The 12,431-nt window shown below is 45.8% G+C and overlaps 1 protein-coding gene across 5 annotated transcripts in view; it reads left to right on the forward strand.

Moving 5' to 3' along the window:
* Positions 1-12,431, forward strand: part of cep350 (centrosomal protein 350) — a 190,560-nt gene that overhangs the window by 40,526 nt on the left and 137,603 nt on the right. For all 5 annotated transcript variants that reach the window (XM_070887454.1, XM_070887458.1, XM_070887457.1 and 2 more), the window contains exons 4-6: positions 6,512-6,626; positions 8,014-8,185; positions 11,727-12,352. In XM_070887454.1, coding sequence (XP_070743555.1) covers positions 6,512-6,626; positions 8,014-8,185; positions 11,727-12,352 — 913 coding nt within the window. The remainder of the gene's footprint in view (positions 1-6,511; positions 6,627-8,013; positions 8,186-11,726; positions 12,353-12,431) is intronic.

The following is a 12,431-nucleotide window of genomic DNA, read 5'->3' on the forward strand; positions in this document are numbered from 1 at the left end:
ACTGGGTTAGTTTCTTTTGGCTGCGAGCCAAAAATTGGGCAAATAAATGAAATGTTTGGTGTGATCAAATTGTTACAATTGGTTGTTATTGGTCACTTGAAAATTGATCTTTAAACTCTCGGGTGCAGGAAGATTCTAGCTTTTTAAATGTGTTCAGCATGCACACAGACATTGAAATAAACTGATGCTTCAGTAATAAAGCAACTGTGGTGTCTGGGGTAATGTTTATTACTGTAACATTATCTCTACAGCTATAAATAGCACTTGAGATTAAACATTTCTTTTCTGCGCAATCTTTTTTACCCAGTCTGTTTTCTTCCTGATTCTCTCTCTCTTCCATTTGCACTATTTGACTTTATGTCTGTCAGCCATACTATATTTTCTATACTGCAACATTTGTCTTGTTTAAAACACTTGCCTTTCTGAGGCTCACTATCCATTTCAAAGGTGGGAGCCAAATCTCTCTCATTGGTCTCTGGCTTCAAAAACTTGGTTTTCAATCAGCCCCATGAAATCTGAAAATTGATGGAGTATTCGAACGTGACGTGATTGATTTAACCCGTGACCTAATTTTGTCCCGTCACATGAAGACCTGCTACAGCTCAACATGCATAGCTTTAGATACCCTGTGCACTGAGGGCTGTCATGCTCAAGAACTTGGAGGCTAGTTATGACTTTCGTCTTGCCCACGTACACTGCGACCAACCTAGTCTGTTACAAGCGCCATTTATTGTGACTGAACCCAGGGTGCATTGCTGTTCTTTATTCTCCTTTCTTGTGGTATTTAATATGGTTTGGTGGTCTGTACACAACTCCCACTAGCGTTTTCTGCCCCTTGGTATTCCGTAGCTCCACATCATCCAAGCTAATGTCCTTTTTTACTATTGTATTAATTTCCTCTTGAACCAGCAATGCCACCCCGCCTCCTTTTCCTTTCTGTCTATCCTTCCTAAATGTTGAATACCTCTGGCTGTTGAGTTCCCAGCCTTGGTCACCCTGGAGCAAAACAGATACACCGCTTTGAGTACTGTTGGGGGGGATGACTCATCGGGGGAGGGCAGCAGCAGCCAAGTTCATGGCACCGTGGCTGGCTCTGCTGCACAGGAGGACAGGAAAAAGAGTGGGAGCGCGATAGTGATAGGGGATTCAATGGTGAGGGGAATAGATAGGCGTTTCTGCGGCCGCAACCGAGACTCCAGGATGGTATGTTGCCTCCCTGGTGCAAGGGTCAAGGATGTCTCGGAGCGGGTGCAGGACATTCTGAAATGGGAGGGAGAACAGCCAGTTGTCGTGGTGCACATTGGTACCAACGACATAGGTAAAAAAAGGGATGAGGTCCTACGAAACGAATTTAAGGAGCTAGGAGCTAAATTAAAAAGTAGGACCTCAAAAATAGTAATCTCGGGATTGCTACCAGTGCCACGTGCTAGTCAGAGTAGGAATTGCAGGATAGCGCAGATGAATACGTGGCTTGAGCAGTGATGCAGCAGGGAGGGATTCAAATTCCTGGGGCATTGGAACCAGTTCTGGGGGAGGTGGGACCAGTACAAACCGGACGGTCTGCACCTGGGCAGGACCGGAACCAAAGTCCTCGGGGGAGTGTTTGCTAGTGCTGTTGGGGAGGAGTTAAACTAATATGGCAGGGGGATGGGAACCAATGCAGGGAGACAGAGGGAGACAAAAAGGAGGCAAAAGCAAAAGACAGAAAGGAGATGAGGAAAAGTGGAGGGCAGAGAAACCCAAGGCAAAGAACAAAAAGGGCCACTGTACAGCAAAATTCTAAAAGGACAAAGGGTGTTTAAAAAAAAACAAGCCTGAAGGCTTTGTGTCTTAATGCAAGGAGTATCCGCAATAAGATGGATGAATTAACTGTGCAAATAGATGTTAACAAATATGATGTGATTGGGATTACGGAGACGTGGCTCCAGGATGATCAGGACTGGGAACTCAACATCCAGGGGTATTCAACATTCAGGAAGGATAGAATAAAAGGAAAAGGAGGTGGGGTAGCATTGCTGATTAAAGAGGAGATTAATGCAATAGTTAGGAAAGACATTAGCTTGGATGATGTGGAATCTATATGGGTAGAGCTGCAGAACACCAAAGGGCAAAAAACGTTAGTGGGAGTTGTGTACAGACCTCCAAACAGTAGTAGTGATGTTGGGGAGGGCATCAAATAGGAAATTAGGGGTGCATGCAATAAAGGTGCAGCAGTTATAATGGGTGACTTTAATATGCACATAGATTGGGCTAGCCAAATTGGAAGCAATACGGTGGAGGAGGATTTCCTGGAGTGCATAAGGGATGGTTTTCTAGACCAATATGTCGAGGAACCAACTAGGGGGAAGGCCATCTTAGACTGGGTGTTGTGTAATGAGAGAGGACTAATTAGCAATCTCATTGTGCGAGGCCCCTTGGGGAAGAGTGACCATAATATGGTGGAATTCTGCATTAGGATGGAGAATGATAGTTATTTCAGAGACCATGGTCCAGAACTTAAAGAAGGGTAACTTTGAAGGTATGAGGCGTGAATTGGCTAGGATAGATTGGCGAATGATACTTAAGGGGTTGACTGGATGGGCAATGGCAGACATTTAGAGACCGCATGGATGAATTACAACAATTGTACATTCCTGTCTGGCGTAAAAATAAAAAAGGGAAGGTGGCTCAACCGTGGCTATCTAGGGAAATCAGGGATAGTATTAAAGCCAAGGAAGTGGCATAAAAATTGTCCAGAAATAGCAGCGAACCTGGGGACTGGGAGAAATTTAGAACTCAGCAGAGGAGGACAAAGGGTTTGATTAGGGCAGGGAAAATGGAGTACGAGAAGAAGCTTGCAGGGAACATTAAGGCGGATTGCAAAAGTTTCTATAGGTATGTAAAGAGAAAAAGGTTAGTAAAGACAAACGTGGGTCCCCTGCAGTCAGAATCAGGGGAAGTCATAACGGGGAACAAAGAAATGGCATACCAATTGAACAAGTACTTTGGTTCAGTATTCACTAAGGAGGACACAAACAACCTTCCGGATATAAAAGGGGTCAGAGGGTCTAGTACGGAGGAGGAACTGAGGGAAATCTTTATTAGTCGGGAAATTGTGTTGGGGAAATTGATGGGATTGAAGGCCGATAAATCCCCAGGGCCTGATGGACTGCATCCCAGAGTACTTAAGGAGGTGGCCTTGGAAATAGCGGATGCATTGACAGTCATTTTCCAACATTCCATTGACTCTGGATCAGTTCCTATGGAGTGGAGAGTAGCCAATGTAACCCCACGTTTTAAAAAAGGAGGGAGAGAGAAAACAGGGAATTATAGACCGGTCAGCCTGACCTCAGTAGTGGGTAAAATGATGGAATCAATTATTAAGGATGTCATAGCAGTGCATTTGGAAAATGGTGACATGATAGGTCCAAGTCAGCATGGATTTGTGAAAGGGAAATCATGCTTGACAAATCTTCTGGAATTTTTTGAGGATGTTTCCAGTAAAGTGGACAAAGGAGAACCAGTTGATGTAGTATATTTGGACTTTCAGAAGGCTTTCGACAAGGTCCCACACAAGAGATTAATGTGCAAAGTTAAAGCACATGGGATTGGGGGTAGTGTGCTGACATGGATTGAGAACTGGTTGTCAGACAGGAAGCAAAGAGTAGGAGTAAATGGGTACTTTTCAGAATGGCAGGCAGTGACTAGTGGGGTACCGCAAGGTTCTGTGCTGGGGCCCCAGCTGTTTACATTGTACATTAATGATTTAGACAAGGGGATTAAATGTAGTATCTCCAAATTTGCGGATGACACTAAGTTGGGTGGCAGTGTGAGCTGCGAGGAGGATGCTATGAGGCTGCAGAGTGATTTGGATAGGTTAGGTGAGTGGGCAAATGCATGGCAGATGAAGTATAATGTGGATAAATGTGAGGTTATCCACTTTGGTGGTAAAAACAGAGAGACAGACTATTATCTGAATGGTGACAGATTAGGAAAAGGGAAGGTGCAACGAGACCTGGGTGTCATGGTACATCAGTCATTGAAAGTTGGCATGCAGGTACAGCAGGCGGTTAAGAAAGCAAATGGCATGTTGGCCTTCATAGCGAGGGGATTTGAGTACAGGGGCAGGGAGGTGTTGCTACAGTTGTACGGGGCCGTGGTGAGGCCACACCTGGAGTATTGTGTACAGTTTTGGTCTCCTAACTTGAGGAAGGACATTCTTGCTATTGAGGGAGTGCAGCGAAGATTCACCAGACTGATTCCCGGGATGATGGGACTGACCTATCAAGAAAGACTGGATCAACTGGGCTTGTATTCACTGGAGTTCAGAAGAATGAGAGGGGACCTCATAGAAACGTTTAAAATTCTGACGGGTTTAGACAGGTTAGATGAAGGAAGAATGTTCCCAATGTTGGGGAAGTCCAGAACCAGGGATGAAAGTCTAAGGATAAGGGGTAAGCCATTTAGGACTGAGATGAGGAGAAACTTCTTCAGCCAGAGAGTGGTGAACCTGTGGAATTCTCTACCACAGAAAGTAGTTGAGGCCAATTCACTAAATATATTCAAAAGGGAGTTAGATGAAGTCCTTACTACTCGGGGGATCATTGGAATGGCGAGAAAGCAGGAAGGGGGTACTGAAGTTTCATGTTCAGCCATGAACACATTGAATGGCGGTGCAGGCTAGAAGGGCTGAATGGCCTGCTCCTGCACCTATTTTTCTATGTTTCTATGTTTCTATGAGCCATGTCACTGTGATGCCAATTACATCATACCCGTTAACTGCTATCTGCGCAGTTAATTCGTCCACCTTATTCTGAATACTTCTCGCATTGAGGCACAGAGCCTTCAGGCTTGTCTTTCTAACACACTTTGCCTTTTCAGAATTTTGGTGTAATGTGGCACTTTTTGCTTTTTGTCTTCGGTTTCTCTGCCCTCCACTTTTACTTTTCTTCTTTCTATCTTTTGCTTCTGCCCCCATTCTACTTCCCTCTGTCTCCCTGCATAGGTTCCCATCCTCCTGCCATATTAGTTTAACTCTTCCCCCAACAGCATTAGCAAACACTACCCCTGGGACATTGGTTCCGGTGCAGACCATCCGGTTTGTACTGGTCCCACCTTCCCCAGAACTGGTTCCAATGTCCCAGGAATTTGAATCCCTCCCTTGTGCACCACTGCTCAAGCCACGTATTCATCTGAGCTATCCTGCGATTCCTTCTCTGACTAGCACGTGGCACTGGTAGCAATCCTGAGATTACTACTTTTGAGGTCCTACTTTTTAATTTAGCTCCTAGCTCCCTAAATTCGTCTTGTAAGACCTCATCCCGTTTTTTTACCTATATCGTCGGTACCTATATGCACCCTCCCTTTTCAGGATGCCCTGCACCCGCTCCGAGACATCCTTGATCCTTGCACCAGGGAGGCAACATAACATCCTGGAGTCTCAGTTGCGGCCGCAGAAACCTCTATCTATTCCCCTTACAATTGAATCTCCTATCAGTATAGCTCTCCAATTCTTTTTCCTGCCCTCCTGTGCAGCAGAGCCACCCACGGTACCATGAACTTGGCTGCTGCTGCCCTCCCCCGGTGAGTCATCCCCCTCAACAGTACCCAAAGCGGTGTATCTGTTTTGCAGGGGGATGATCGCAGGGGACCCCTGCACTACCTTCATTGCTCTTCCTGCTGGTCATCCATTCCCTATCTGGCTGTGGACCCTTCACCTGCGGTAAGGCCAACTCACTAAACGTGCTATTCACGTCATTCTCAGCATCGTGGGTGCTCCAGAGTTCATCCACCCGCGCTTCAGTGCCGCAATGCGGTCCGTCAGGAGCTGCAGGCGGATGCACTTCCCGCACACATCGTCGTCAGGGACACTGGAAGCGTCCCGGACTTCCCACATAGTACAGGAGCAGCATAACATATGTCCGAGCTGTCCTGTCATGACTTAACCCTTAGATAAACTTAAATTGGCAACAACAATGCTAAAGGTTACTAACTGATATAGAAAAGAAAAAGAAAAACTACTTGCCAATCACTTACCCCCTTGGCTGTGATGTCACCTTTCGATTTTTTTTCTCCTTTTTTGCCTCCCCGCTGTAGCTGCACAGGTAGGCCTCCGACGACGCGGCCGCTGCTCCCTCCAACTGCTGGGCCTCTTGTAGGCCTCACCAAAGTCCCGCTCCACCTCCGACGACGCTGCCAACCTCCTCCAACCCTCGGTCCTGGGTCACACCATCTGCTCTTCCAACTCTGCTCTGATCAACATTCCCAGCTCCGTCTGCCCCACTTTTGGCAGTAGAGCTGTGTCAGCTGTCGCATCCCTGCGCTGTGCAATCTCTCTCAATCCCTCTCCACCTTCCAAAGACGCTCAATATGTAGCCCTTTGACTGTACCCCTACTTGCCCTCCGATTCCTGCTCGGCTCTGACATTGAGCTGTGAAGTGACTTGGGATGTTTTGCTGCAAGAAAGATGCTTTTTTAACGCAAGTCGTTGTATTTGTCTTGTCATTTATTTATTTTCTTTCCCCCCCGCAAGCTGCGACACATAGAGAACAGGCTGGAAGCTGTCCCCACCAGCACAGCCGTCCTGGACACGGTGATGGATACCAAAAAGACTTTGAGCAGTGCGACCAGAAAAGTCAGTAGGAAGGGTAAGTGGAAAGGCAGCAGAGAAGAAGGTATTGCTGAACTTGGCGTTACAGTAGCTGTTTATCTTATGTATGTCACCACTGATCAATAGTTTCAGTGAAAACATAATGGAGCTGACCCTGAGGCTAAATATAAAATCTGGTAAAATTCTGCTTTTTATCAAGTTAATTAGTGGATCAGCATGGAGTGCCTTTTTGCTATGTTTTGTTCGAATTTGAGAAACTGATTAAGGCTCTGCAATCTTTTCCTTCTCCAAGTCGTGGAGTTCACCCAAATTTTATACACCTCCTCCTTATGGCACTGACTTTTGCTGGGGTTTTGGTTAGCGGGCAAAGCCAGCCTTCCATTCCCTCCTTATGCACATGGCTAATCTGTAAGTGCAGTATTTTGTATGCACTGTAACCACTTTATTAAAAAAAAAACCATTGTGTACGCAAACCAAAATGAAGGGACTTTTAAAATATATACAAGTGGTAGTTGAGTTCTTTTTAAATGTTCTTTTTAATGATGTGCCTCAATGTTTGCCTTTCCTTGGCTGAGAGAGTGCTGAAAGTTGCTTTGAATCATTATGGAATCCTCTTTCTTTCGTTGCTCATGTGGGTGCTGGATCTCGAACAGACAGAGAAACATCGCTGGTGATTGTTTTTAGATTCGCGATGTATTTTCTAACCAGATTCATCGCAGGCAAACACTTGAATATTGTCAGGCTTTGGCAAAATGTCGCATGAAGATAGCGCAAGCCCGTTTTCACTGTCCGAGGAGCATGAGCCAGTCGTAGCTGCAGTTATGAGGTACCATATGTACTTGTATCGGGCGACTTTTACAAGACAAACCATCAACTTTCAAGCTTCAAAGAAAATCTGTAGCCTATGTATACTGCTGTTTTCATGTGACAGGAAAAGCTTGTCATGGGATTTCTAATTTGGCTACCTGTTCTATGGCCTCTTGAGATGCTGAGTTTAGAAATGAGGTGAATCCTGCAATAGATCTGAATGGGCAGGTTGATGTGGTGTGTTCCATGATATGGGACTCACGGCCACAGTCCCCTATGCCCGCTCACCTACATTGGCTCCCGGTCCAACAACGCCTCGATTTCAAAATTCATCCTTGTTTTCAAATCCCTCCATGGCCTTGCCTTTCCCTATAACTGCCTCCTGCCCTTTCTTGTGACTTTCCACACCTAGATTATTGCTTTTTGTGGAAGTGCATGGGATTCAAGGAGACAGGCGAGGGAGAGAAGAATTATCTTCAGACCTGTTGCTTACACATGCTGGCAGTAGCCTTTTTAATGCAACTCATGTGGACTAACCAAGTCCACTGAGAGTGATTAGGGGAAAGAATGCGTGCTCCTATTTAAAAAAAAATATATCTTGCCTCTAATCCTGTCAGATGGAAGGTCCCTGGAGGATTCTGCGGTCGGTGTTCCATCCGTCAAGTCCGGCAGTCGCAGCAAATCGCGGAAGGACAAAACGTCCAGGAGCCCCCTGAGATCTACCACTCTGGAAAGCAACATTAAGAAGAGCAGTCGAGTAGAATTCAGAGATCCTTTAGCATCATATAGGTATGTTGCATCGATTTAGCATAGGATTTAGCATCATTTAGGAGTGTGCTGAATCTGAGTGAATGTCGTTAAATCATAACAAGGATATGCTTTTTCATTGTTCTAAAACTGAAAACTTGTTTGAAGAGGGAGAAAGCAAGTGTGGCTTACTTAATTAACATAAATGTCTGAATCCAATGCCAATCTGTAGAGTACATTGACGTTGTGCCAGTTTAATATCTTCTCTACTCCCCTCTCATAATATTTTGTGTGATCATTCATGCTGCAGCCGACATGCCTAATTTAAGAATGGCCAACTGACCTGTCAGCACTCTGTGAATGCTGCTGTTTAACCATTTAAGAACATAAATAGGATCAGAAGTGGACCATTCGACCCTTTGAGCCTGCTCCGCTGTTTAATAGGATCACGGCTGATCTTTTACCTTAACTCCACCTTCCCATGCTATCCCCATATCCCTTGATTCCCTTAGTATCCAAAAATCTGTAGTTCTCCATCTTGAATACACTCAACAACTGAGCATTCACAGCTCTCTGAGATAGAGAATTCCAAGGATTCACAACCATATGAGTGAAGAAATTTCTCCTCCTCTTCCTTGGTCCAAAATGGCTGACCCCTTATTCTGAGACTGGAAGGTGGATGAGAATAGCCAGAGCCACTTTCCTCTGTTTTCCTGTGCTTGTGGGAAAGGCTTCATGGCTCATCTGGGGCTTGGGAGTTGCTTGAATGTTGTATCCAGTTTTGGGAACCCTAATTTAGGAAGGATTTCAAGGCTGTGCAGAGGATGCAGTAAATGGTTATTATGATGATAGCAGGAAGGAGAGATTAAAGTTATCAGCAGAGACGAGCGAAACAGGGGCTCTTTTCATTAGAGCGGTGGTTAAGAGGTGAACTGATGAGAATTGCTCAAAATTATGAGGGGTTTTGAAGAGAGAAATTAGGAAGAATTATTTCCACTGGTCTGTGATTTAGTAAGGAGAGGGTTAATTCAAGGTCACTAAATCTAAGATAGTCACCAAATGAACTATGGGAGAGCCCTAAAGAATTGTTGTTTATGCGGAGGATTTCCCTACCAGAAACGGCGATGGTGTTGTATCCCTAATAGCTTTGAAAAGGGAATTGGATAAATACTTGAACATTTTTTTAAAGGTATGGTGGGAGGGCAAGGAATGGGGTTAAATGGGTAGCTCATTCAGAGAGTTGGCAGGTGCAGTGCCCCGAATCGCCATCTCCAATAGCTATGATTTTGTAATGCCGCTAGCTGAAGTTTCATGTTTGTGCAATGCCCATCCTTTTCTTGGTACTGAAACATTAATTTACAGACACATTATTGCTTACTGCAAGATTTCTCCATTTCAATCTCCAACTCTTTGTTGGATGGCTCAATTGACACCTCGTCGATGCTGTAAAAATTGATCTGTATCAAGTGTCTCATCACATCGGGAGTTCAAGAACTATAAATCCATTGTGTGCATCATAACTCTCTGTTCTATTGAATGTTGTATTATAGTAATACATGTAGAAGCCTTGGTTTCTAAAATAAATTAATTGTTACAATGTCCAAACTTATGCAATCCAATGTGCGTAACCATTCTAGCTGATTAGAATAACAAAGTTGAGTTTGAAACAGGTCACAATACAACGGAAACACGTGGTGCTGAACACACAGCATTAGTTGAGCCAAAACTTTGATTCAATAATCTGCATATAGGTGGCACATTTTGGCTACACACTGACTGCTCACGGTGGGAACAGATGTCAGCCGAATGCGTCTGCTCCAGATACGGAAGTTACTTTGGCCGGGAAAAGGGCATAAATTGGGAACAGATGGAAAGGAAACCCTTTCTGGCAGTGGGGTCAGTTTCCTTTTTGCCAGCTTCTCCCTTCCCCTTGTGAAGGTGTTGACTTATAGTCTTGTGTAGTTCCACAACTGCCGAGTGCCCTTTGGTGCTCTGCCCAGTCCACCACTTCTTTGGCAGGGGTAGGTGTGTAACAGAGACCAATTTCGATGCCTCTATTTCCACCTTGGTTGATTAAACAAACTCAACAGAGACTCGTAACTGAACTTGGGACTTTCTGGCTTGTGTGACTCAACTGGACCATTATAGAGCTGTGGACCAGCTCCAGGGAACTGCTGTGGATTTCAACATTAGTGATCCTTCCAAGCATTCTCGTAAGAACATAATAAATAGGAGCAGGAGTAGGCCTTACGGCCCCTTGAGCCTGCTCAGCCATTCAATACGATCATGGCTGATCTGATCATGGACTCGGCTCCACTTCCCCGCCCACTCCCCATAACCCCTTATCGCTCAAGGAACTGTCTATTTCTGTCTTAAATTTATTCAATGTCCCAACTTCCACAGATCTCTGAGGCAGCGAATTTCACAGATTTACAACTCAGAAGAAATTCCTCCTCATCTCAGTTTTAAATGGGCGGCCCCTTATTCTAAGATCATGACCTCTAGTTCTAGTCTCCCCCATCAGTGGAAACATCCTCTCTGCATCCACCTTATCAAGTCCCCTCATAATCCTATACGTTTTGATAAGATCACCTCTCATTCTTCTAAATTCCAATGAGTAGAGGCTCAACCTTTCCTCATAAGTCAACCCCCTCATCCCCAGAACCTTCTCTGAACTGCCTCCAAAGCAAAAATTCTCAGTCTAAAAAGCCTATTCCTTTCCTGGCTGAAACAGGAAAGGTTTTGATTCATTGTGCTGCCCCTCTTGTTTAAATGACATCAGCACTCTTGATCTGATTTTTATCTCTCTGGAACTGAGACACACTGCATGAAATATCGTTCGGCTGATTGTACATCCATCCGCAGGCGCATCATTTTAAACACGCGCAGAAGTTGCATTTCATAAAAATAACTGTGGAGGGGGGGCAAGCCTTTAAATTCATCGCGTAATGGGGCACTGAGCCATACAGGGCATGATGGTTCAGGATGGAACTCTGGTCTGCTGAGTTGGTTGATCCCAGCTGGGAGACTAGTGGGTGGTGGGTCCTATCTTGGGCTTCATTGTCCAGAGGCTGAGGGTGGTGGCAGTGCTGGAAGGGAGAGTGTCATCCACAGGTACCCCTTGCAATCACTCCCCAATGATCCTAGCTGGGAAACCTGTATGTGTGGACAGGACTAGGATTGAGCAGCCTGGTGGCACTCAGTGCCTGTTCGTTTACAGGAAGAATCCTCGCTTGGGTGATGTTCATCGTGGAGGGCAGAAAAGAGAGAAAATAAGTGTGAAAATTAGAGGGGGGTCATTTTGGGGGAAACGGATTCTTTCTCTCAAGTAAAAAGTTGCATTTATGTAGCACCTTCCATGTCCTCCGATCATCCCAAAGTGCTTTACAGCCAATGTATTACTGTTGACATGCAGTCATGGTTATGTAAGCAGATGCGATTTGTTTCTATTCTTGCTGTTCTTGGCCATTACTCAAAAGTGATTAATGTAATCTTTTTGTGAAATAGTCCTGAAGTTTCCTGCACTTGCTGTAAAAGGTACAGAGAAGGATGAGTAATATTAACCTGTCTCTCTTGTTATAAGGGAGGTGGATGTCAGAGTGCCATCCTACCTGACCGCCAGCCAGCTGGAAGCTCAGCGTCTCCTTTCTGAACTGAACTCCAGCGAAGTGCGAGGGAAGGGGAGTGAAGCCAGCCGCATGATATACGAGCGAGATAATCGCAGTTACCACTGTCTGGACGACGATAGCACCCGTTCGACTGCGGTGGACGACACGGTGGTGAAATATCTCAACGACCACTCGGCGCTCGATGCCCTGCACACCTCCGATGCACTTTACAAGACTCTGAGCCGGGGCGGGCTGGGGCAGAAGGGCAGCGCCGCCAAAGGCCCCCACGCCAAGCCCGTGGGCTACGAGTCGGACGCAAAGAGCGATCGGCCTTCTGAGCAGTCCCAGCTGTCCTCCCCGACTTCCACGTCCGAGTCGATGATGCAGAGACTGGAGATCATGCGCAGAAAGCAGCACGACGACAAGCTGGAGAAGCTGAAGGAGCGGATCAGGAAGCAACGGGAGCAGTCTGAGGAGTCTGCCGAGAGGGACCGGCTGCTCAACTTCTCCGAGCTGCCTGTCGTGCCCAACGTAGACACTGCCGTTCCCACCACCAAAGTCAGGAAGGTTGCTGCAGCACCGCCTGCTCCATCGTACAAAGGTATGCCTGCCGGGAATGCACTGTTTCTGCTCCTTTCCTCCTTCCGTTCTAATTTCTGGCCCGCCCCAGGGGTATGGGT

Source organism: Pristiophorus japonicus, chromosome 8 (genome assembly GCF_044704955.1).
Source record: "Pristiophorus japonicus isolate sPriJap1 chromosome 8, sPriJap1.hap1, whole genome shotgun sequence".
In the NCBI taxonomy this organism is placed as follows: Eukaryota; Metazoa; Chordata; class Chondrichthyes; family Pristiophoridae; genus Pristiophorus; species Pristiophorus japonicus.